Below are 25,338 nucleotides of genomic sequence, written 5' to 3' on the forward strand. Positions count from 1 at the left end.
GGAACACGACGGCGAGCGTATGCGTTATTCGACGCATAGGCGTGTCAGCCTTCATTCAAAAGGGTAACGGCATTTGCGGATTACCGTTTAGATTATTTGATTACGACTTATCAATAAAGAGTACCTATAATTCAGCAATCTTCATCCAAAAAACGTAAGTACGCGAATGTGGTGAATTGTTGATTCAATGCTTCAAAAACACTCCAAGCGCTCTAGTGAAAATATTCTGAATTGTATAGCAGTGCAGGCTGAATGTAAAATTCGTGAAATGAAGCATTCCTATGTGTTTTAACGCATTCAGTAATGAGCAGGGCTGACACCTTTCGAGTTACTGGTATTTCACGGGCAATGGTTCTTAATAAAGCTTGCGCTGGTGGCTTAATTACACTCATTTAGCGGCGTATTCGTAGAGAACGAGATGTTCTTGTTTTTCGCTTAAGCCAGGCAGTGCGAACAAGCGGGCATGCGATTGATCCATTGTCACATTGTCACAAACAAGAGCCACCAAACTGTGAGTCTGCGAAAAATCCCTTACACGGTCTCTCCCAGGGACATGTTTCAGTGTTCCTTCTTCCGTCGAGCCGGTGATGAGCTGAATAATGTGCCCCACCTTTCCTGAATCAGCTATATGCTATTGCCTCGCGCTATATTTCAAAGTTTGGTCCGTTACTACTGCCCATCGAATCCTCTCCCACAAATGACTCTCCTCTACTTTGTAACGAATGTGTTTAATTGATGCTACAGTGTACTTGTTTGATTTTATAACAAATTTGTTGTTTCTCCTTGTGTAAACCTAAGAAACAGTTACGTATACGAGCACCGCAGGCAGAATGTGCATGCGCATATATGTGTATGTGTAACAGAAACTATCACCTACCTTATATTCGAAGCCGGAAGGAATGACATGACGATCCAAGATATCGTATTTCCTCAGCTCACTGCTGGCCACGTCATTTACGTATATAATAATGTCTGCTATTGAGCCATTGTGGGCAGGTGGTGTTTTGCATTGAATACTGCAAGAAATGGAATATTTGTCAACGTTTGTGTTAGTGAAACGATGCAAGCTGTACGTAGCAGTGGCACCAATTTTGTCATCAGAATTAGTCTAGCTTACGTAGACTGAGATATGCCCAAGTACCTGTCGGGTAGCAAACGTTTAACAACTCCATCATATATGAAACAGCCTCCTTACTGCATAAGATGTGTAAAGTGAAATTGACATTCCGTGTATTGCCTAGAACGCGGCTGCGATGCCCTATTCTGCACCCCCCTCCCAGTTCAATGACTACTATGGAAATAGTAGTCATCTTTCCACGTAAGTCTGACATGGCATCACCTGCACCACGCGCTTGAGATCCAGTAGTGCATCATTTTTGATCAAAAAGAATTGAGGGAACTGGGACTCAACCTTTATTAGTAACAGCTATACGAAGACAACAAACAAAGAGGAGAAGTTATCCACTGGCTCTCATTTAAATTAAAAACGTATAAATATAAATATAAATATAAATATAAAAGTAGAAATGTATAAATAAATATAGAAATGATAGGTAAAAGTAGAAACACTAAGGAAAAGTGTGAAGAAACCATCAACGATGATTGTCAATGAAAGCTAACAGCACGAACGACCGAACGAACGAACGAACGAACGAACGAACGAACGAACGAACGAACGAACGAACCAGCGAGCGAGCGAGCGAGCGAGCGAGCGAACGAACGAACGAACGAACGAACGAGCGAGCGAACGAACGAACGAACGAGCGAGCGAGCGAACGAACGAACGAACGAACGAACGAACGAACGAACGAACGAACGAACGAACGTTTCCCTGAGTACGCCCACCAACCAGCCCATAAACGGGTGAGAGCAAAAGAAAGTTACTCCATTTAAACGTGAAAGCGGAATAAACAAAATAGCCGGCAGATCCCACGCCCTGTGGAAATCGATGTTATGCGAAGCAGTGTGCGGGGAGCCTACCAAGTTAACGAAATGGCCTTGAGAGCACCAAGACGTAGGCGGCTGTTTCATGACCTACATGACACGCATCTCATGAAATTCATGTCATTACCTTTCGTTTACGTTTGTCATACACTCTTGTCATACTATGCCAATTTTTGTACATACCAAGTTAACGAAAGGATCTTGGGAGCGCCAACATGTCGGTGGCTAGATAGATACTGTCAAATTGTCAAATGCCCGCCAAGAAATGCTTCGCATTTAATGAATGCAAGAAAGGACATGGCGATTAAGCGCTAATGGATAGATTTTTCTTCCTATTTAACTACGTTGTTGTGCCTCTACGACAAAAGTTAAAACAAAACTACAGGATACCGCACTTCACGCTACGTGACGTGCGGTATGTTTAGGTGTTGAATAGCCCTGGCATGAACACTGCGATTCGCTCCGCTAACGTGAATTTTTGCACTTCATGAAGCTTAGGGCCAAATATTTTCTGCGCGCTGACCTTGTCTGCCACAGAAGGAGAAAACAGGGCTTCTGACTCGGCTTTAGAAGCTTGGTGAATGAGACCAGCTATTACCAGGACTGTCCTTATCAGTTTTCAGTATTTTTTTTTCTTTTTGTGGGGTTTTACGTGCCAAAACCACTTTCTGATTATGAGGCACGCCGTAGTGGGGTACTCCGGAAGTTTCGACCACCAGGGGTTCTTTAACGTGCACCTAAATCTAAGTACACGGGTGTTTTCGCATTTCGCCCCCATCGAAATGCGGCCGCCGTGGCCGGGATCCAGTTTTCAGTTATAATGAAGAGGGTTATGTGCCCTGCGTAATTCGAGGATATTTGTTTCTGAGGCAAATGCAATTTAAACGGCACATTATGTGAAAAGCATATTAGCGAGCGGACGAAAGTATATTTCCCATGATTGTATCTACTGACAAAATTTATTCGTGCAAAGTAGTTCAGATAGTGTGTTTTTTTTTTCGTGCTCCTTATGAATGACGGACATATAAACCTAAATCGATAAGTACGCGAAGTTATTTGAGAAAGTGAGAACGTATGCATCAACAACTTTCGAGCGGATGAAGAAAACAAGAACGCTTAGAGAATGTCGCGGCTGTCAAGTAGTTAATCTTAACATAGACTCATTCGAATGAAATGCAGAATACAAAAATAAATTCTGCGGTTTACTTACCTAAACCACGATCTGATTATGAAGCATGCCGGATCTTTAGAGCACCTGACGTCGTTTAACCTACACCCTGTGCACGGCCTTCTTGCATGTCGCCCCTATCAAAATGCGGCCGCCACGGCCGGGATTCGATCCCGCGACTTCGTACTTAGCAGCATCCCGCCAAGGCCACTGAGCTACCACGACGGCTCACCACATAAGAGTGAAGAAACCCAGATACCCGTGTAGAAGCTCAAAGTATCGCAGCCTCTCAGTCTCTCAGTTGTGCCTCAAAGAGTGGTCAGCTTAGAAAAAAAAAGTTCTAACTACGACACGTGTAAACACACAGACCAGTGTTAGAGTTGCAGAAAGTGGCGATGCTTTCAATAATGGCAAAACGGTTATCGAGCTACACGTACATGTAGGCAAGAGCGTGCGCCCACTTGAAGAAGTTACACTGCTTTCATCAGATTGCGTGACATCAAATTTAAACACACGTCGATGGCGTATACTCACCGCCCCGTAGACCACGCGATGACTTCGCACGACTGACCACCAACGGTAACGTTGACGCTCTTCTCAGCGTTATAGATAACGGAAGCGAAATTGTCGCCTTCAATGTTGAGCAAGGTGCCTCCTGCAGTCGGACCTTTCTTCGGACGCACCTGCATTGAGAGATAGAAGATCATGTGATAACACATTGTTTCTTGTGTGTTTTGTCTGGTTTCACGCTGTTTAGAAGGAAGATGTTGACGTAGGCTATTTTACGGAGCACGCTCTCTGGTCACAGAAGAACAACACAGACTCGCTTCGTCACGACTTGGCGAAACCACCACCGTTGAACGATGATTGCTGATGAGTCTAGTGTGGTGTCGCAAGTGCTGAACTCGAGTCCTTGTCATTTTTTGTAAACGAGAAAGTTAAGCAGCCCGCAAGTTACTCTATCTCGACCGTTATGAACCTCTACTTTTCCATAGCATCTTTGTAAGACAAATAGCATACGATAACGAGGCGTACACCAGGAGAAAAAAGAATGCATGCTTGTTGATGTTACATACTAGTGAGATGTGCCATGGTTCAGTTATCCCGCTCTATAGCTTCAAGGTAGGTCCTTATGTGTTTCCTTTAGCGAAGTATCTAAAGCCACGTCGGATGTACGCACGAGCAGTGCATAAATCAGGAGAATCCATAAGGATAACGCTCTTTCGCAACCGCATTCCGCGAAGCTTCGCAGTACCTTCGAAGTACAGTGGTTAAATACGTACAACGCTGCTCAACATACGTGCACATGCACCTTCCCGTCACCAGGTGTGAGATTTAGGAACCTGCACAAACATAGGGGAGGAGTATGTGTCGTAATGCATTTCGGCGGCAATCAGCGCTAACGCGGCAGCGGGCTACCTATAGTCTAACGAAAGACGCCCCCACCCGCCGTGGTTGCTCAGTGGCTATGGTGTTGCGCTGCTGAGCACGAGGTCGCGGGATCGAATCCCGGCCACGGCGGCCGCATTTCGATGGGGGCGAAATGCGAAAACCCCCGTGTACTTAGGTTTAAATGCACATTAAAGAACCCCAGGTGGTCGAAATTTCCGGAGTCCTCCACTACGACGTGCCACATAATCAGAAAGTGGGTTTGGCACGTTAAACCCCATAATTTAATTTAATTTAAGACGCCCCCAGAAGCGGCTCTAGGCGTTATGCGCGCTATGGGACAAGAGGGTAGAAAAGAATGAACCTAAAGTGCACACAATAATCGACCTTCGAAACGCTGATATCAATAAAGATAATGCGGGAAATGTTCTAACTGTTCTGAGGCAGTGGTTAATATAACCACTGAAAAAGCGAACTGGCAAGCTTCAGTGGTGGTGTTTAATATTCGGGTAAATAAACACATTCATTTAATAAAAACACCCACCACGGGGGCTGCTTTTGCATCACATACACGCTACTCACGTACACCCGTGAGCAAAAGTATAACAGAAGTAGAAGTAAAAACAGAATTTCTTCGTAATTAACAGGCATAAACGGAAACTGACGAGTGCACTAGAAAATTCGCAACGCCAAGTTTGGATTGCAATCTTTAATTTCAAGTTACGCTCACAGGCAGAGGATAAAATCAGTTTTATCGCGCAATCCCTGGTCCGTATACTTCTACTCACGGGTGTACGATGCAGTTTTGCGGAAAAAATGGACCTCCTAGACCTACGAATTTCAGCGTGCACCTCACACATCAAAACTGTGCTGAAGACCATTTAGTCCCAACAGAATAAACATGCCATAAGGAGGGGCGTAAGGGTTTCTTTAATGGTTGGAAAGCCATAGAGTACGGTGTAATGTTTATATGTTTTTTTCAGTGTCCCTTGTAGCATGTATCAAAAGAACACCGCGTCTTTGCAATCTGGAAAAGAATGATCGGTAGTTTCAGATTCAGGACGTACGCAACATGGTAACCATGGCATGGTGATGGTCACAATGGCAACAACATGGTGATCATGGCAACAACCCCTATCCCCCAAACACGCTTTAACATAAATGGTTGCTAAATGCAATAAGCGAAGCGCGAGTTTGCTCAGAGCTTTGCCGACCTTTGCAGAGCTTTGCAGAGCTTTTTTTATTTATTAAAAAAACTTCATCGCTGTAGATTGTACATTATCATTTATTCTATAACGTATTGAACACAAAGGCACGTCTGCCTACATGTCTGCCTGGAAAAGCGAGTCCTCAGCCGAGTATGCACTGATTGCCAGCTAGGTCAGCTACTGCACGTGTATTCTCGATCATGTTTGAGCAGAATCCCACTTTTTGCATTTGCATATTTGCATTTTTCCAGTTTTCTGGGACCCGTACAATCGATAGACACTTCCTATAGAGAGCCGCCAGTTTTCCTAGCATTATGTCTCCTCCATCTTTGATTAAATCGACTGTTACTACATCCTCTCCTGCCGCTTTTCCCCGTTTCATGCCTTGCAAGGCCTTTCTGACCTCCTCTCTACTTATAGGAGGAGTTTCTGTATACTGTTCATTATTGTTTTGGATAGAGCGCTCCTGAGTCATCTGGGTACTGTAAAGGTCAGTATAGAATTCTTCCACTGCTTTTACTATATCTTCCAGATTGCTGATGATATTACCCTGCTTATCGTTTAGCGCATACATCTTGGTTTGTCCTATGCCAAGTTTCCTTCTCACTGATTTCAGGCTGCGTCCATTTTTACGGCTTCTTCAGTCTTTCTCACGTTACAGTTTCGAGTATCACTTATTTTCGCCTTGTTGATCAGTTTTGACAATTCCGCGAATTCTATCTTATCTCTTGAGTTGGACACTTTCATTCTTTGTCGTTTATTTATCAGGTCCTTTGTTACTTGGGAGAGCTTGCCTACTGGTTGCCTTGGTGCCTTGCCTCCCACTTCAATCGCTGCCTCTGAAGCCAGCCTCGTTATGGTTTCATTCATTACCTCTATGTCATCATCATCATCTCTCTGTTCTAAGGCTGCATATTTGTTTGCAAGTACCAGCCTAAATTTGCTTTTACCCTTACTGCCTTTAAGTTGGCCTATGTTTTCTTGACCAATTTTACTCTTTCTCTGTTTAAATTCAGGTGGATCCTGGCCCTCACTAACCTATGATCACTACATTTTACCCTACCTATTACTTGAACATCCTGCACTATGCTGGGATCGGCAGAAAGTATGAAATCAATTTCGTTTCTTGTTTCACCATTAGGGCTTTTCCAGGTCCATTTTCTGTTGCTACGTTTCCTGAAAAAAAGTGTTCATTATTCTCAGCTTATTCCTTTCTGCGAATTCTACCAGCATCTCGCCTCTAGCGTTTCTAGAATCGACACCGCAGTTGCCAATCGCCTGTTTACCCATCTGCTTTTTCCCCACTTTTGCATTGAAGTCCCCCCATTACTACTGTATACCGCGTTTGCACTTTTCTCATCGCTAATTCGACATCTTCATAAAACTGATCTACTTCCTCAGCGTCGTGACTGGACGTTGGAGTGTAGGTTTGTACTACATTTAATCTATACCTTTTATTGAGTTTGATTACGACTACTACTACCCTCTCGTTGATGCTGTAAAATTCGTCCATGTTGCCCGTTATGTCTTTATGGATTAGGAATCCCACCCCGTATTGCTTCTTATCCGGGAGACCTCTATAGCAGAGGACATGGCCGTTATTCAGCAATGTGTTTACGCCTCACCAAATTTTCTAATCTCACTAAGGCCGATAATATCCCAAACAATGTCTGATAGTTCTTCGAAGAGTCCTGCTAAGCTTGCCTCACTCGAGAAGGCTCGGGTGTTGAACGTTGCAAGGGTCAGTTTCCATTGGCGGCCTGTCCGGACCCAGATATTCTTAGCACCCTCTGCTGCATTGCAAGTCTGATCGCCGCCTTGGTAAGATGCTCCGTAGTCACTGGGGACTGAGGGCTATTTCTTTGAGGAGATCATTTCATTAGGAAGGTTGTGGTCCTTTCACGAAGGACCTTGGGCAGTGATTCGAGTTCTTCTCCCGCATACTGTGGACGAGCAAGGTAACCTATGCGGCAAAGTAATTTTCTGCCAGAGGAGGTTAAGCTAAATATCTCCCGTTGAGATATGAACGTCGCTGCCCGTAGCTCCTCGTAGTTATTGTGAATCCCGAGGGCCAGCAGACGTTCAGTAAAGGTTCCCTATGGTAGGCCGAGGGCCGCTTTGTGCGACGTTCTGATCAGCGCATCTAGGGCCTTCAGTTCTGTTTTCGTGGGCTCCTGGAAAGGGAGGCTATATGTGAGACGACTTAGCGCAAAAGCCTGAACGAGCCGGATCATCTGTGTTTCCTTGAAACCTTTTCGGTGATAGGTTACTCTACGAATCATACGGGAGATCTCTTTCACCGTAGTCCTAAGAGTTTTAATGGTGTGGTCTACTTTTTTCTTGCTTTGCAGCCACAGTCCGAGGACTCGCATTTTCTGGACTTCCCTTATCCAGCTGTCCCTTAAAAATATGTTCACCGGCTCGTGAGTTTCACGGCCTCGACCTCGGATCCTGATAAATTCTGATTTATCGGGAGCGCAGGTCATCCCGCTGCTGCGAGCGAAAGTTTCAACAGCGGTCGCTGCTTCTTGCAGGATTTGTTCTTTTTGTCCTAAAGAGCCGCTGATTGCCCATAGGGTGATATCGTCTGCATATAACGCGTACACTAGCCCGGGTATGACGTCTAGTGTTTCGGCTAAGCGTCTCATGCCGATATTGAAAAGAAGGGAGGAAAGTATCGCCCCTTGCGGTGTACATCTATTGTGTATGGGAAAAGGGTCTGAGCGCGTAGTCGCGATGCCATTGTCGCGATGCGAGAGGTCAGGAAAGAGCGGACGTAGTCATAGATTCTTTTTCCAGAACCGATGTCATTTAGCTTAGATAAGATAAATTCATGTGAAATAGTGTCGAATGCGCTTTTCAAATCAAGAGCTGGGACGAGATGTTCTGCACCAACCGTGGTGTTGCAAAGAACTTCTCGCGAAGTAGCAGGAAAACATCCTGTGTCGAAAAATGTTGGCGAAAGCCGAATATGTTTGTGGAAAATAGGTTGCGGTCTTCAATGTAAGACGTGAGACGTGTGTGGATCACCTTCTCAAATAATTTGCCAAGACAGGAGGTAGGGATATCGGTCTAAGATTTTGTAGATCATGAGGTTTTCCTGCTTTCGGAGTAAGCACGATTTTGGCCTCCTTCCACTGTTGTGGAACTACGCCGCTCTCCCATATCTGTTCATTAAATACCGAGTAAGCTGTTCTAGGTGCTCGTCACTCAGGTTCCGGATCATAGCATTTGTGAGCTGATCTGGTCCTAGAGCAGTATTTCTCTTCGCAGCTTGCGCTGCCGCAAAGAGTTCTGCTTAGGTATCGGGGCGTCCAGCACCACGTTTTCTTGCCCTTTGTATGGCAAGATGCTTGGGGGAGTGACTACTTCTACGTATTTCTCTTTAAGCTTAGTGAGGAGGGCCTGATCTGTTCCTGAAAATTCTCCGGCACGTTTTTGAAGGGTGCGGTTACTGGCCGTTTTTGTTTTTCCTGGTTCCATTATGCTGCGAAGTATCGCCCATGTCTTAGAGGTGGGTAACGTTTCGCGAAGTGAGTCGCCAAAACTCGGCCAACTCGCTGCCTCTAACTGCCGTGCGTAAGCGTTTGCCCGCTCGGATATTTCAGCAATTCTGTGGCGCAGTTTCCGGTTAAAGCGCCGTTTTTCCATCGCTTAGTAGCCCCCTTCTGGCTTCCCACATATGTAGCAGATGGTTGTCAACTCCCGGCGTTTCCGCTGTGAGCGCTAGCCGTTTAGATGTTGCTTTATGAGCGTCTAGTATGTGCGTTGCCCACTCTTCAGCGTTCTCAGGTGATATTTCCGGCATGAAAATTTTGCGATAATTTACCCAGTTCGTGATTACCACATGGCCACAGGGTCGCCGAATTTTTCGGGGAGCGTACCGACCCGCTGATGATGAAATAGTCACTGCCTAGATTCTCTCCTAGATTCGTCCAGAACACATCGTCGACATTATTTGTGAATGTAAGATCTGGAAAGGTGTCCGCACTGACGATGTTACCTAATCTCGTCAGGTTTTGAGGGAGAATGCTCAGCTGGAGGTTATATGCTTCGGCCGCTCGCTCGAGCTTCCGGCATTTGGGGGCCTCTGTTCGGTAACCCCAGCTAGTGTGAGGGGCATTGAAGTCCCCAAGAAGCAGTATTCGATCCTGGGTGCCAGAGTGACACTTGACATACCGAATGAGGGCCTCAAAATCGGCCCTCCTTTCTTTAGGTGGACTGTACACGTTCGAGATTATGGTTTTTGCCTTGCTACGCTTCTGCGGTGTATTGTTACGATTTGGTGGTTGATGCTGCTAATCGCCAGATTATCTATACTGGTTGCTATGTTCTTGAGCATCATCGTCGCGACCTTAGAGTAGTCTGGGTGGGATATCGTGTGGTAGCCAGTCAATGTGACCGGCTTGTTACCAATCTCTTGCAAACAAACGACATCAGGTTTGACTGGCGCCGTGTTAATGTTTTGCTCTAGAGCACCTGCCCGTTTGTGGAAGGTGCGGCAGTTCCATTGCCAAATTTCGAGATATTCGTGATGTGCTCGCGTTCTACTCGCCATGAATAGTGCTTTCGCATTCCGAGGTTGGTATGGGCCTCGGACGGCGGTTAGATTGAGCACTGGGGCTAGTGCTGGCTCGCCTTCGAACCGGGCTCTTTACACTGGCCATGGAAATTTTTAGGCTTTGAAATTCTGCGTACACCTGCTGCTGAAAATTTTGCATAGTTTGTAATTGATGCACAACTTGTTGGAGTGTGACCTTCATAAAATTCGGTGTAGTTATAACCTTGAGAGGCATGCCTGCTACTTTAGTATGTGCTGTTTTTGTCGGTTCGGTACAGCGACTAGCTTTAAGAGAGGCCAACTCTCGCTTGATTTCTGCCAAGCTCTCGTAGAGAAGCTTGTTTTCGTTAATGATCTTCTGATATTCGGGATTTTCTGTTACAGGAGCAGTAGGAAAAACGACTCGTGCTCACCTTATCGTGTTATCTTGTGGCGCTTGCTTGGTCAGAGTGCCAGGAGCACCAGATTTAGGCGACTTTGGTGATTGGGAATTAGGTACATTTTTTGCGTTGGAGTTCCTTCGTGTCCGCGATTTGGATATGGATCGACGGCGAGTCCCTGATACCTCCGGGGAGGGATCCGATGCGGATTCTCGATCATCGGAACTGAACCAACGTCGGCGTTGAGGTGGCTTCGTAGAGCTGTCCTTCCGGGTAGTCCATTCAACGCCAGCCCTCGGCGTTCTTTTGATTTGGGGTTTGAGGCGTTTCTTACAACTTCAGTCACCTGTCATGTGGCTCTATCCGCACGCTGCACACTTGGGAACGCACTCGTGTCCGGCTACAGGGTCACGTTGTCCACATGTACGACATATGTACTGGAGTGTCCGGCTGGAGACATACGTCCGATCGGTGACCCATTTGGTGACACACTTTGCACACCTGAGTGGTGATTTTGTAGGGGTAGCAAGCAAGTTCTCCGTCATTGTAGTAGACGTACCGCGGCGTAATCTCTCCAAAAAAGGTGATAATGGCCGTTTTAGTGTTACGGAACATGTGCGCTTGGAGAATTTCAACCCTTTGCGTGCGTATGCGTAGATTCGCTTTAAACGCTTCAGGCTTCCTGTGCGGGTCCAAGCCGTGAATGACACCCTTGGTTCTCCCGTCACTTGTCGCTACGTAGGCGTTGACCGAGTGAGACCGGCCGTTGATGTTTAGCACTGTAATGCGTCTCACGCAGTCCGCCACTGTCTGGTGCGGCGTGGACACGATAAAGATGTTGGAGCCCGGCTTGATTCTGAGCAGAAATTGCTCACCTAATATTTGCCTGCTGCATGCAGCAATCACGGCGTCCGCCAGTAGTGGACTAGTCAGGTTCTTGACCGGTAGCCCTTGATGCGGTCGCACCACTATCATTGAATCGTCCTTCGGCAGGGGGGGTAACCGCCTGTATGCTGGTCTGTGTTTAGATTTTCCGGTTGCTTCAAGGTCCCCGAATATTCCAGTGATTTGGTCTTCTTCTCTTTCACATTGCTTTTTTTTTTCTGCCGAAGCGTGAAGACCGTCTGCCGATCCCCATCTGTTTAACTTTGGCTTTCCAGCCTGGCGTTTTGGTTGCTGGGTTCTTTTGGTGTCGTGAGGTTGTGAGCAGCGGAGTCTTGAAAATCCGCGTTGTCAAGGTCCTGGCGGCGCGTGTCCGTCATCTGCGAGGGCCCGGGACCAACACCCTCTGAAAAAGAATATTGAGAGGGTGTTGCCGGGACGCGCAGTTGCGTCGGGGGGTTGATTTGCAAGAGCCATCTAGCGCGCGTTCGCCGCACACTCTGGCGTTCCAGCGGCCGCCTATGTGGCGGCTTTGGTCTTGGCGAGCTCGCACGAACGAAGACACGTTCGGGCTTGTAAAATAATAAGTTCCGGTCACTCACGGCTGTGGGTAGCTTCAGTCGATCCGGGACCGCTTCACAGATCCGTGATGATCGTGGAAATCGGTCGCACACACTATTTTCCACCAAGAATCAGGAAAATTCGCGGAGCGCATGTGGACACGACAATAGTCCGTGTTCGGATGGCAGCAGCCTCAGCTGTCAGTCGCGCTACTTGCCGTGTAAGCTCCTCGTTAGCTTCGAGGAGACGTGCATAGCTGGCGCCAGCGGAGGCTCTGTGGGACATCGCCTACATAAATTGTGGGCGAAGAAAAATAAGACAGAGGCTGGTGCCTGGTGTCCACAAATTATATTTTTAGCCGAGCCTGCTCAATCGGGCAGAAGTCTCATTCCGCCGATTCCACTGCTCGCGCCCCGTCAGAGTGCTGGTGTGTCACCGCCGTCTGTTGTGACGGGAACATTGTCATATCATGTATGTATACAATGAAACATTGTGGCACGCAGTAGTGCGCTACAATATATTAGTAGATAGACACCAATACATGCAATGAAACCGCTATCTTAATGCAGCCTCGCTGGCACCACCTCGCCATCGTGCTCAATACTAGATGATATTAGCAGCTTAATCAGCAAGATGAGATTGTCGCAATCAGAGCTTCATGATTCGCCATGTATATTTACACGAAAACCGCAGTAACACCAGCAGTTACGTTTCCTCTGTGGCTCTATGAGAGTGCACGCTTTTAGGACCATGTTCTATAGTAGAACTATTGCCTCCGGTAGAAACAAATTTTCTCACCTTAGCTTTTACCAACAGAGAGTAAAGCAGTAAAATGATGGCGCCCATGATTCTTGATGCAACACGCTACAGGATAAAGATTGCCACTTACTTTGTTAACTACTATGGGACAGCGATCCGAGACTCGTTTTTCTTCAGGACACTCGTGCGAATGCGCGCACCTGTCGCGACACCAGCCACACTGCAGTGGGTCTGCGGTGTTCTGCAAGCAGTCCGAGCAGGCCTCGTAGACGATGCACGAACCTATTGGAAACTGTATAACCTGCACAAAGGCGGCATACAGCTAATCATAGTTATTTTTAATGCCTAGCAACCTCTCTGCTCCATAACAATCTACACCTTGTATTATGTTTTCTGGACCTATTCATGGGGGAAGGAAAGCTATAAAAAGCTATTGGAAGCAGGCAGCACTGTGAGAAGTATAAGGAATGCCTATTTACGGTACAGAATATTACACGTGCACAAAACTGCCCCTACTTAGTGCTCAATAACACGGATCGGAAGAAGGCAGCGAAAAACAAAGTGAAAATAGATATTGCAGCATGTAGAAGATAAAATTATCTCGTTGACAACGTGACGCAAGGCCCGCTCCTCTGTTGAGCGCTCGCTTCCGTTGCATAAAACTTTTCGTCACGCAGCGCTTTAGCTAAATACCATCAGTCATGGCGACTATGCATAGGAGCTCATTTCGGGCTCTAGCTCTGTGTAATTATAACCAGGAGAAATTACCAATGTAGCGCAAACTTCAAAAACCGTACTTTTCAAACGATAACCAACGCCGCATGTCACTCTAATTTGGGGAGTAGCGGGAAGCCGTTTTATTTTAACAAATATATTACCATATTTGAATGGAATTCCAGGTTAACGCCGTGTATCAGTGACGCTAACGTGCATTTTGGCTTGCGCGATTACACGTTTAACTGCTTACTAACTGGCCAACTTAGTTGTAAGCCATACTTCATCTCCTTTTATAAAAGAGCAGATTATTATTTGCCGCTGAATATCTAAAATAATTTACTTTTCGCAAATATAGTAAGTAACCAAGATTGAGTGAGTAAGAAAACTTTATTTCGAATCACAACGATTCGCGTCCGGCGTGTTAGTGGGCTGGGGCACCAGCCGAGGTTACGGCCCTGAGTTCTTGCCTTTCGGCGGCGTCATTGGCCCGCTGGACTGCCCAGGATTGGTCTCCCAGGTTCGGGCTGAGCAGCGCGGCCTGCCATCGCGCGCGGAGGCTGTCAATGGAGGCTTCGCTCTCATTGTCCGGCATAATTCCCTGTCATTCCCATAGCATGTGTTCTAGTGGGGCTCAAGTGCCGCCCACTTTGCATGTATCTGTTGTGTATATATCTGGATAAATAGTGTGCATTAGTATCGGACTCTTGTATCATTTGGTTTGTAGTTGTCGCCACTGGACAGCTTGCGATCCACTGAGTTGTGGATGGGGTGGTGGATAAATGCATCTTTGCATCCTGTAATGGTTGGTGATGCCGTTTAACCTGGTCATTCTGTCTTCCCATTCCCATATATCGGAGGGCCCTGTCGAGGGGTCCACGTTCGTCGCAGCTCGGAAAGTGAGTCCTCGAGCTACGTTGTGTGCCGCCGCGTTAGCGTTCTCCTCGCCCGTTGAGTCGGGGGTGTGGGCTGGTATCCGTAGGATTTGGACGCATCTGTCTTCCCGTGTTGTTTTGCCTTTTCTGAGTATGTTTAGCGCCTCAGCTGAGAACCGGCTGTTCGGGTGTTGCGTACTGCCGTATGGGAATCGCTGATTATATAGTATGCGTTGGTTTGCGCTATGGCTAACGCTATTCCCGCTTCCTCCACCGTTTCGATGCCTGTTGTGTTTATAGTCAAGCTTGTGCAGCATTGTCTGTTGTGGTTAAGTACTGCTGCGACAGAGCTGCGTTTGTGTTTGTAACGTGTAGCGTCTAGAAAGACCGCGTCCTTGTTTCTTCCGTAGTTATTCGCCATATTTCTTTGCCCTGCTTTTTCTTTTGCCCTCGTGGTGTACAGGATGCATATTCTTGGGTAATGGGGGTACTATGAGTTTGGCCCTTATTTCGTTGGGTATGTCCCATTTGTCTCCGTGTTGTGTGTGGTGGCGTATCCTTAATTCATCTGGGATGTGCGTGCCCGCGGTCTTCTTGGAGAGGCGTTCATATTGTGCTATACGTTGCGCTTCTATTAGCTCCTCTAGTGAATTGTGCAGTCCCAGCTCTAGGAGTTTCGCCGTGCTCGTGCTTAGCATGAGTCCAATAGCTTGTTTATATACCTTCCTAACCAGGCCGTTTAGCTTTACCTTTCTGCGGCGCACCATTTGTGGTATGCCGCCACATATGTGACTTGACTTATGACGAACGCCTGGATGATTCTCATGACGCTTGCTTCTTTGATTTCCTCGTGCCTGTTGGTAATTCTCTTGATCAATCGCATCGTCTGAGAAACCTTGGCTTCGATTTCGCGAATGGCTTCTCCATTGGTGCCCTTAGCGTCTATGAACATTTCTAACACCCTTCTCGACTTTGGGTATGGGTTGTCCATCTTGGGTCATGAGTTGTATGTCTTTGCAGGTTTATGTGTTGTGGTTCTTGGGGGGTCTCCTCTTTAGCGTTGGTCTGTACAGCAACAGCTCAGATTTTTTGACCGAGCATGTTAGACCGGTGCCTTCGAGGTATTTGTCGACTATTTCAACTGCTTCTTGTAGTATCTGTTCAATCCATCCATCACTGCTATCGTTTATCCAAAGCGTGATGTTGACTGCATAGATTGTGTGGTTAAGTCCTTCGATTCTTTGTAATTTGCTAGGAAGACCAATCAGAGCCAGGTTAAAGAGCATAGGTAATATAACCGACCCCTGCGGTGTGCCTGCAGTGCCAATAGGCACTTTCACGGAGGTCAGATCTCCTACCATGATTTTTACATCTCTTTCCGTTAATAAGTTTCATATATAGTTGTACGTCCGCTTGCCCAAGCCAAGGTTGCTGATTTGGTGCAGTATAGTTTGCTGTGCCACATTGTCGAATGCCTTCTTGAGATCTAGCCCGAGGATGGCTCGAGGTTCGTCTATTACTTGGTGCTTCAGTTGCAGGATGGCATCTTTTAGACCGGTTTCTTCGAAATCCTGTCAGCATGTTTGGGAGTTACTCATTGTCTTCTATGTATGTATGTATGTATGTATGTATGTATGTATGTATGTATGTATGTATGTATGTATGTATGTATGTATGTATGTATGTATGTATGTATGTATGTATGTATGTATGTATGCATGCATGCATGCATGCATGTGTATGTGTGTGTGTGTGTGTGTGTGTGTGTATGTATGTACGTATGTATGTATGTATGCATGCATGTTTGTGTATGTATGTAGACCAAGAGTCCACGAAATATTTTTCGACAAGCTATATCATTCGTTTACTGGAAAACAACATTATTATGAAATACATAAACTCCATCGATCGTAAAAGGGAGTTCTATAAATAAAAGAAAAAAAGGCAGAACCTTCTTTTTCTTTTTGGCAAGCACTGTACCAACTTTGATATCATTTGTTGCGTTTAAAAGTAAGAGTTAGTATCCACTTACCACAACAAAAAAATCTTATTTCGGTCATAAATATTTTTACAAAACATAGCGAATTTTTCCGAATTACATGAAACTGAGGCATTCCGTTTAAGAGATTGTACACTGCATGAATTGAAATATAAAAACCCCCAAAAATTGATCTGGTATAAACAGCTCCGAAATAAATCGCTGGTTTCTGAGTACCATGTTTGGAAAACTATCTTAAACAGTTTTTCACGCAACAGTTTAAACAGTTCAGCAGCTTTAACAGTGACAGCTAAGGGAACGGCGATATCTGTTTTCAGTGCAGTTAGCTGTCCCGAAAGCGCAGTGGCTACGGCATTCTGCTGCATAGAACCAGGTCGTGGGTTCGATACAGGCGGGGTGGAATGGGGGTGGAATGCAAAAGCGCTCGCGTACAATGCTATAGGGTGCACGTTCAAGAACTCCAGATGGTCAGAAACTAAACTGTGTGCTTTTGTTTTTTAAAACTTGGCATGTTCTAGAAATTCTTGCAGAAATTTGTATACCCTAAATCAACACTAAGCTTCGCTCAGTCACCTGAGCTTTCCTACAGCTTTTCATGTTAAATGAAACAAATTTCAATCAAATTATTTCAGCTATTGTTTAATGAGAAAACTTCTTAGATTCACATGTGTTCTAAGTAAAACAATCGGAGTTGACCCCGGCCTACACCTTCCTCTTTAAATGGCGACACCAATCAAACACCCGACAAAAGTTTTTCTTTCACTGTGTGTCTTTTTGTATGATTACCATTTCTTTACAACATGCGTTGTTTGGCGAGTTCATATGTTTGAAGCACCTGTAGTACTTTTAATGTTCTTGTTATTTTTGCACGTTCTTTTAAGAATTTCGCCCGAAGCCATCACTTCCATTGTAGATGGCCTAGTCTACTTTAGTTGCGCAGTATTGCGCACGGTACTCATTATAATAGGTATGCACAAAAAATATAAGATATACAAAGACAATATGTGTAAATATTTCAACATACTGCAAGGACAGCCCCACGAAAGAAAAATCTACGGCTATAATACGTAGTAAACAGGCCGCATTTCCTTATCTTCACGTGCTATTTCCATATACGATTGACGTTCGTATCGTCATGACCAATGGCTCTTAGATAAACAACCTCTCGTAAAAATATTGTTACATATGACTTCAGTACAGCAGGGATTGAAATTATTGCCATTTTATCAGCCTACGCAATATTAGGTAAATCTTCAAGATCTTTGACAACAAAAACATTATTTTGGCCTGCTAGGTCATACGACATTTATTTTATTTTGCGACACCGTTTTCAGAATGTCAATTTAGGATCAATGCAAGTATCTTTTTTTTTTCAGCACACTTAATACCTACAATTAGTTTTCAGTTTAACGCACTGAAACAGTGTAAGAATAATTCAGCAGATTAAGTCTTACACTATTTCCCGCAAGAAAATATCCGTGAGAACCATCGTGATCCACGGCTGTGGCTCTCTCAATGGGAACAGATGCAATGTGGTCAGTCCAAAGGTGCTCCAACCTCATCGATTCACCTGAAATCACGTACTGGAAGAAATGGGTAGATAATTTAGCACACTCTTTACATTTGGCGAACCAAATGAACAACTGTATCAGTGAACAATCGTGCTATGGGAAACAAAACTTCTTTTACCAGCATTCCTGATTTAAATGCCCTCCGATCAATGACAAAGCCTTTTTCCGGCACAGATGCTGTGCAAGCCCTTCACAGCTTTGACGACGAAGTTGTGCATTGTTGATGTACTTAGTGCATAAAAGCCACCAAATATGAACACCCCGTTTCGTCTGATGTCGGTACCAGCAGATTAGTTTGAATTGTTCAACTATTCGCGGATTATAATGGTATGTTTGCGATCGTCATAGCCCCCCAATTTTATTTATTTATTTATTTATTTATTTATTTATTTATTTATTTACACTACAACTGCCTGTGGGAATTTAAGCAGAGTGGATAATACATGGTTAAAATAGGGAAAACACGGGAAAGGCGGCAGATAGAAATTCAAGAAGACGGGCAATACGAGAACAAGGTGAAAGCTGGAACCAACGTTTTGACAAGTGGACTTGCTTTGAGAAAGGCAAGTCTACTTGTCGAAACGTTCGTTCCTGATTTCACTTTGTTCTCGTTTTGCTCATGGTTAAAATAGGTGACCTATGTAGCATAATAATAACTACGTACAAATTTCGGCAAGTAAACGAATTAAGGAGCACGAACGAAACATACTTTTATGTCTTGCACAAAAAAAGTAAAGAGCAACCATTACGTAAGTGTGGCACATATTATGTTATTGTAGGGTAGGAACTGAGTGTTTTACAGCGAAGCCATTTGCCTGGTCACGATTGTCACGATGGTCTATCTGTAAGCTTACTCAAAAACAAAATCGACATCTTGGGTCCAGTGCTTGCAAACTGGTTCAATGAATCCGATCTATTGAGTACATACCCTGACCAGCTCAAGATGGGAAGAACGGTAGCAATACACAAAGCATATAGCCCTAATGGCTAAGCGAACTATCGACAAATAGCTATTTTATCATGTATTAGTACGTTCCTCGAAAAAAATACTTCAAAAAAGCGTGTCACAAGCTATCTTGAAAAACACCGCATACTTTCAAACACACAACACTGTTACTTAACAACTGCTTAACAAGACCTAGTTCGCGCTCGGCGTGTTCTTGTACATTAGAAAACGTTTGACTCTGTAGATCACAGTGTATAATACTAGGAAAATTAGAACATTATGGTTTTAGATGACAAGCACTTGGTTTTTTTTCGTAGGTATGTAACAAATCATAAGCAATACGTAGTACTTAGATGCAAATAATCTTCATTAAAGACAGCAAAAACAGGCGTTCCTCCAGGATCGCTAATAGGTCCAATACTCTTCCCTCTCTTCATTAACGATTATCCTAGATCGCTCAGACGTTTTCATTCTATCCCATACGCGGATGATACAGCTCTGATAAATCCACGACAGTCACTACAGGAAGCAGAAGTCACTCAAAGTGAGCTGGAGGATGCTTTAACACGGTTTGAAACTAACAAGCTCATTTAAACTCCGAAAAGACCAAGTATGTAGCATTTGCTTCTAACCGACAAACTACTCCTACTAAGGGCAACTTGCACCTGGTAGACGCACAAATCCAACAAATTAGTATTCCTAAATATCTAGAAAGAAGTCTTGACTCGTCATTACACTGGACTCCACATACTGAACAAGTACAATTACAAAAACTGGTTGTTGGTTGTTACACCTTATTAGAGGCACGCAAACATTTCCATCTTGAAACCTTACACCTAATTTATTTCAGCATTCTTCATGGCCATATAACATGTTGCATAGAATCTTGAAGTTTCACCTACGCCTCGTACATTGATTCTCTAATCAAAATTCAGAAACGTACTATGCGAAAATTGTATCGGCCACAAAGGACGCGCCCTCCGCACCGATTTTTGTACAATTAAATATAATGCCACTTATCCAAGCTCGGGACTATAACACAGCTATACTAATTCACAGAATAGTAACCACGAACAAGCCAGATCTCTCATCAGCATTTCTCACGCCTACAAGGGACACTAGACAAGCTGAGCATAATAGTTTCAACTTCCCTAAATCTCATGACCTATACGGTCAACGTTCCCTATCATTTATCATAAGAAAACTTTCAAATTCTACTCCATCATTAAAACAACACTTTAAATTATGTAAGATAACTTTCATTGGCTTTTTACTTTGGGTTGCAATTCATGTTGACTTTTACGGTATGGATCTAAATGTAGCCACATAGGCTAAGGATCCAGATGATACTGTCAATCATATTGGCTACACTCCGCGGGAATAAAGATTTCTTCTTTCTTCTTTTTCTCTCTTTTCTCTCGGTGGTCGGCATTTTTCGTGTGCATCCATGAGCACAAACTATCATCAGTAGCAATGCCTCATACCCCCCTCCGTCTTCCCCCCTCCGCACAGCAAACTAAATAGAGCTCAGACCATTATGCTAAGGCTCTTGCAAACAAGAACTTATCCGAGCCCGCTTCTAATCAACAAGATCTATCCGTAGTTCTATACACCTACAACATGCGATAAATGTAACGACACCATAGATCTTAGTCACACACTATGGTGTTGCTCCACGTAACGCAGCAACAAGGACAACACTCAACAACGGTGGGACACAGCTCTACGCAGTCTCACATTCGAAGAACAGCTATGGTTAGTCCGACGGGCACGCCAAGCGGCCGAAAGGCTTGGCGTTTCGGTGTCATCGTGGGAACGGCCCGCTTCGGCCTAAGAAACTAGCGCGGCCTAATGGACCACAGTAAAGTTTTTCCATCCGTCCATCCATCCCCCTCGTAATGCAAAGGCTACAAGCCGTCAGCAAAGTTAAGCGAACAGTGCATACATTCATTGGAATCAAGCATACAACATACAGAACAGCGTACGTTTGAATAAAGAACATGCTCAAGACAAGCATCTATCATCAGCAGCAATGGCTCTTACCCCTGTAAGGAAGCTACAATGCAATGGCTCATACTCCCTAAGGCAGAGGCTACAGGTGATCAGCAAAGTGAACCGAACAGTGCATACATTCATTGAAATCACCCATGCAACACACAGAACAGCACAGGCTGCAATAAAGAACAAGCTCATAACACTCACTCAAACAACTCATTTTCAATTCCCGCAGTTACCTTGTGCAGATTTCCTTTTAAATCACCGACCCATGCAACAATAGTTTGGTGCTGCTGTGTTACCGTCAGCGACGTTACTGTGCTTCGGAGGGTGACCATCGATGTGGCCAGCAGTGGAGCAACGCCTTCAATGTAGTTGTTGATGCCCGGAAAACACATATTCTCGCTACGTAGTTTCTGAAAAAAAGAGGAAATCAACAAAGCGGCTCTAGACGATGCAATATTAAACTTGCGAAGTGGTTGACATCTTTACAAGAAAGCGTCTTTCAAGACTCGGTAAAGCTAACTTTACGATCTTGCACGATCTCGACACTGTAGCCATTCAGGAGACCAAAGTGGAGAGCGAGGACCAGAGATAGCAGATGGTGCGTCCTTTCGCGAGACGCTATGATGTGTGTGTTTCTCATGCGGTGGGTGTGTCTTCGGGGTGCATTGTGTTAATGCAGCCTTGGTGCTGTAGTACAGTCGGTGACCAACTGTGAGTCAGGCTGGTTCAGAGTATGTTAATTTTCGCTTTTAGTGGAAAATTGGTGCGTAATTTGTCTGTACGCACCAACTATGGCTCATGAGCGATGGGAATTTTTTTTTGAAAAATTGCAACCTACTTTGAAATGCGGGCGTAGAAAAATTTTTGCGGGTGATGTCAATTGTGTCCGTGTGGGACGTGACAAAACCGGCGGTGAACAACACAATGATGCACGTACTGATGTTTTGAAAGATAATCTCACAGAACTTCATCTAGAAGACGTGGGTAAATGCCTTTGCGGTGGTAAAGCTGTGAAACTTACCCAATTTCAGGGTACGAGCCATGCTAGACTTGAAAAAGTGTGCGTGTCGACTGAACTAATTCCTTTGTGTGACGACTACCGAGTCGCGCCTGTTGCCTATAGTGATCAGTGTTTGATTTGTTTCAGCGCTGAAAAACAAAGAAGGAATAAAAAAAATCTTGGTATCTCTGGAAATTTCAAGCGAATTTCCTGAAAGTTGACCTATGTAAGCAGTTTCTCAAGGGTATAGATAAAACAGCTTACAACTTAGATAGCTAGGGACATAACGGCAAAATTGTAAGCAAACAATTCAATTGAATGAACTTGAACGGGCCGGTGTTTTCATGCACGGAGAAAAAGAATATTGAGTCCCGTCTTCGATGAAAACTGCAGCAATTATTGAAAGCGGAAAGTACAGCACCCGCTTAATTCTTAGAAGATATAAAATGCACAAAGGAAAAACTTGCGTTGATAAAGGGCGATACAAGGGAGCATTGGTTCGAGTCAGAGCTGAGAACTTGTGCTCAGTTGAAATGCCATGGTTATGTGAATGTGAGCTATGTGATCAGCGAAGGTGTGCGGATGGCTTACGCTGGATGTATGATGAAGCTGATAATAAACAAATCAGTAGGTGAGTGCATACCAGTGCAGCTCTCAGTCAGACAAGTATGGCCGTTATCGCCATTCATTGCTTTATATATATATATATATAAGCTTTCTTTTAAGCATAATTGGGAACAATGTGATAAGAGGTTTTAATTTATACAAAGACGAGGCCAGCCTTCTTGCTTATGCTGACGACACTGCAGTTTTCTTTATGCTGGGAGTGTTGTAAAAAGCTTTTGTCAAGCACGCGATAGTGAATTAAACAGGGACAAGTGCCTTGGGCTTTGGAATGGGGAATGGGACGTTACACCCAGGGTGTTTAGGAACATTAAATGGCAAGAAACGCCAACAAGATACTTAAGAGTGCCCCATCAGTACTGCTGCGACAAGAAGTCTCATTGGAAAAAAAACAGAGGCGTTATGTTAGAAGGCACAAAAATGGATTGGCTGCGATAAGTTCATTTTGTCATGGGCCACGAACGGCTTGCAACTTATTTCTCGCATGCAAGCTTTGGTATAAAAAACAAATCTTGCATTGCAGCAGCTTAAGTGAACAAAAAATGCACAAAGTGAGGATTGGCGGTGTTTATTTGGAGATCTGTATGGGGGAAAATGAGCCGTACAAGTCTTTTTAAATGAGTGGGGGATGGGGACATGGGTTATTGCATCTGTTATTGTTCATTGTTATTGCTACGAGTAAGCCTCAATGTGACGCACCCCCTGGGTGTTGTCGCCGCTGACACTTCTGGCATGATTCCCCGTTAGGAAAGGCCGCTCTCGTTCTTGGCGGAACGAAAGCGTAAGAAGAAAATCGTAGTGTTACGTAAGATAGGCTGTGCAGCGACGATGGCTATGATATGGCGCCAGAGTAGCTCACGCCTTCTGCATGGAAACAAAGCGCTGCATGAGCGGAGGGAGGTCTGTCTGCGGCGGCTGCTGTGAATCGCGCCCACTCGTCACCTACGCGCTGCCTCTCGCGATTTCCCGATTAGCGAGGCAGCCACGCCACACTTCGCTACGTTTTCAATGTGCGGCAGGAGGCAGATTGTGCGCACCAGCTATGCTACACACAACGTTCTCTTCCTTATATAAACCGTGTACCTATATAATACCAGTACAAAATATTGACACGCGAGCTGCATATACCTATAGAGCTGCGCTCAAATTTCTCATTAAGGTGTATCGTAACTGACGGTGAATTTTTTAAGTTTCACACAAAAACCTTATCAGTGAAAACAGGGTAAGAAGATGGTGGTATATTCGTTCCATGGGGTATTCATTGTTTATTAAGCAAAAGGCCAGCTACAACCGAATGCATCTTTTTAGATTGCTGTAGTGGGATGTTTCTCTGGAACATCTTACAGAGAGCACTTAATAAAGAATTGCCATTAAGAGGAAGCTTTAGCTCGGGCCCAACTCCGACGCGGCCTATTCAAATACATGTAAAGCGTAAAAACCTTTTTCTGAGATAACCCCTGGACCGATTTTAATGAAATTCATTGAATTTGAGAGAGAAAGTTAAGTTCTAGTGACTGCTGGAAGCGGAATTTCGGTTTAGGGCCTGAATTTTGTTTAAAATATTTTCAAATATTCGACCGTTTGAAAAAAATAGAAGCATGAAGTTTACAAATTCCTAGCTCTGCATCAAGAACAGGTATCACGGTTCTGTAAACGGCATCCATTAGACCATTTAACGCGGACAAATTTCGTATGTCATTTTACATGTTACGTGAAATTGTTACGTTTGTTACAAGGGTTCTGAAAAAGCTGTATTTCCATATTACTAAATTTTTTTATATTCATGTGTAGCTTATCAATTTTGTCCGCTTTAGATATACTATTAGATGCAATTCACAGAATTGTATTATCTTTTGTTGTTGTTGAGTTACAGAGTTGTAAACTTGATAGTTCCGTCTTTTGAAAATTTTCGATTTTTGCCGATTTTTAATAAAAATTCACGACCTAACTAAAAAATTCGAAACCAACAGTCACTAGATTTTAAGTTTTTCTGTTAAATGCAACAAACCTAGTTAAATTTGATGCAGTGATTGCCGAGAAAAACGAATTCTCCTTTTACATGTATTTAGATAGGAGCACTCGAGCTAAAGGTGGTGGTAACAACTTTATTGAGACTCTGCTCAGTTGTGATCTGGCAGGCCCGAGTCCTAGAATGGCCCCTCACGAGGAGCGACCCTTTCGGCCCAGGCAACGAGGGCTTTTTGTACTTTTTCTTCCGGCGTTCTCAGCAGCTCTTCCCACGTCTGTTGTGAGGGAGCTGGCAGGAGCGACCTGGGAGGGGGTAAGCCCTCGCACCCCCAAAGAATGTGATTTTGGGTAGCCAATGTTTGATTTGTGCAGTTTTGACATATTGGGTAGCACTGGATAGCCCGAGGTCACTCGAGCTAAAGCTTCCTCTTAAGTCCACGTGGAATCCATTATCTCACAATTGACGACGAGCATGGGGTGCCTTTTCACCTTGTTATGCTCCTGGGCTTATACAGTATACGGATAATTCGGACAGCTGTACACAATACAGATACATGTATTAATGTTACACATGTTCGGAAATATTTTTACGAATCTTTGTCCCATTTTGTCGAAGTGCAGAAGGTGCAGACGTATCTACCGGAATGGGTTCCCAGTTTGGAACATTTGTTATACATGCCGAAATAGTGAAGACATGTGGCCAGTAAAGAATTTACTGTTAACTGTGATATAACCTTGGTATTCTGTTTTTTTTTTGTACTCGTAAGCTCTGTGATATGCGACGCTAT

At 44.5% G+C, this 25,338-nt stretch overlaps 1 protein-coding gene across 1 annotated transcript in view; it reads right to left on the bottom strand.

Annotated features, from left to right (window-relative positions):
• The window catches only part of LOC126523662 (hepatocyte growth factor receptor-like), a 66,418-nt gene extending 48,416 nt beyond the window's left edge, over nt 1-18,002 (bottom strand). Inside the window, exons 1-4 of the mRNA XM_050172259.2 lie at nt 17,895-18,002; nt 12,983-13,153; nt 3,647-3,795; nt 878-1,016 (exon numbers count right to left, since the gene is read on the bottom strand). Of these exons, the coding sequence (XP_050028216.2) occupies nt 878-1,016; nt 3,647-3,795; nt 12,983-13,153; nt 17,895-18,002 (567 nt within the window). The remainder of the gene's footprint in view (nt 1-877; nt 1,017-3,646; nt 3,796-12,982; nt 13,154-17,894) is intronic.
• Between the last annotated feature and the right edge of the window lie 7,336 nt (nt 18,003-25,338).

The sequence above is a fragment of the Dermacentor andersoni genome, chromosome 6, assembly GCF_023375885.2.
Source record: "Dermacentor andersoni chromosome 6, qqDerAnde1_hic_scaffold, whole genome shotgun sequence".
Classification (NCBI taxonomy): Eukaryota; Metazoa; Arthropoda; class Arachnida; order Ixodida; family Ixodidae; genus Dermacentor; species Dermacentor andersoni.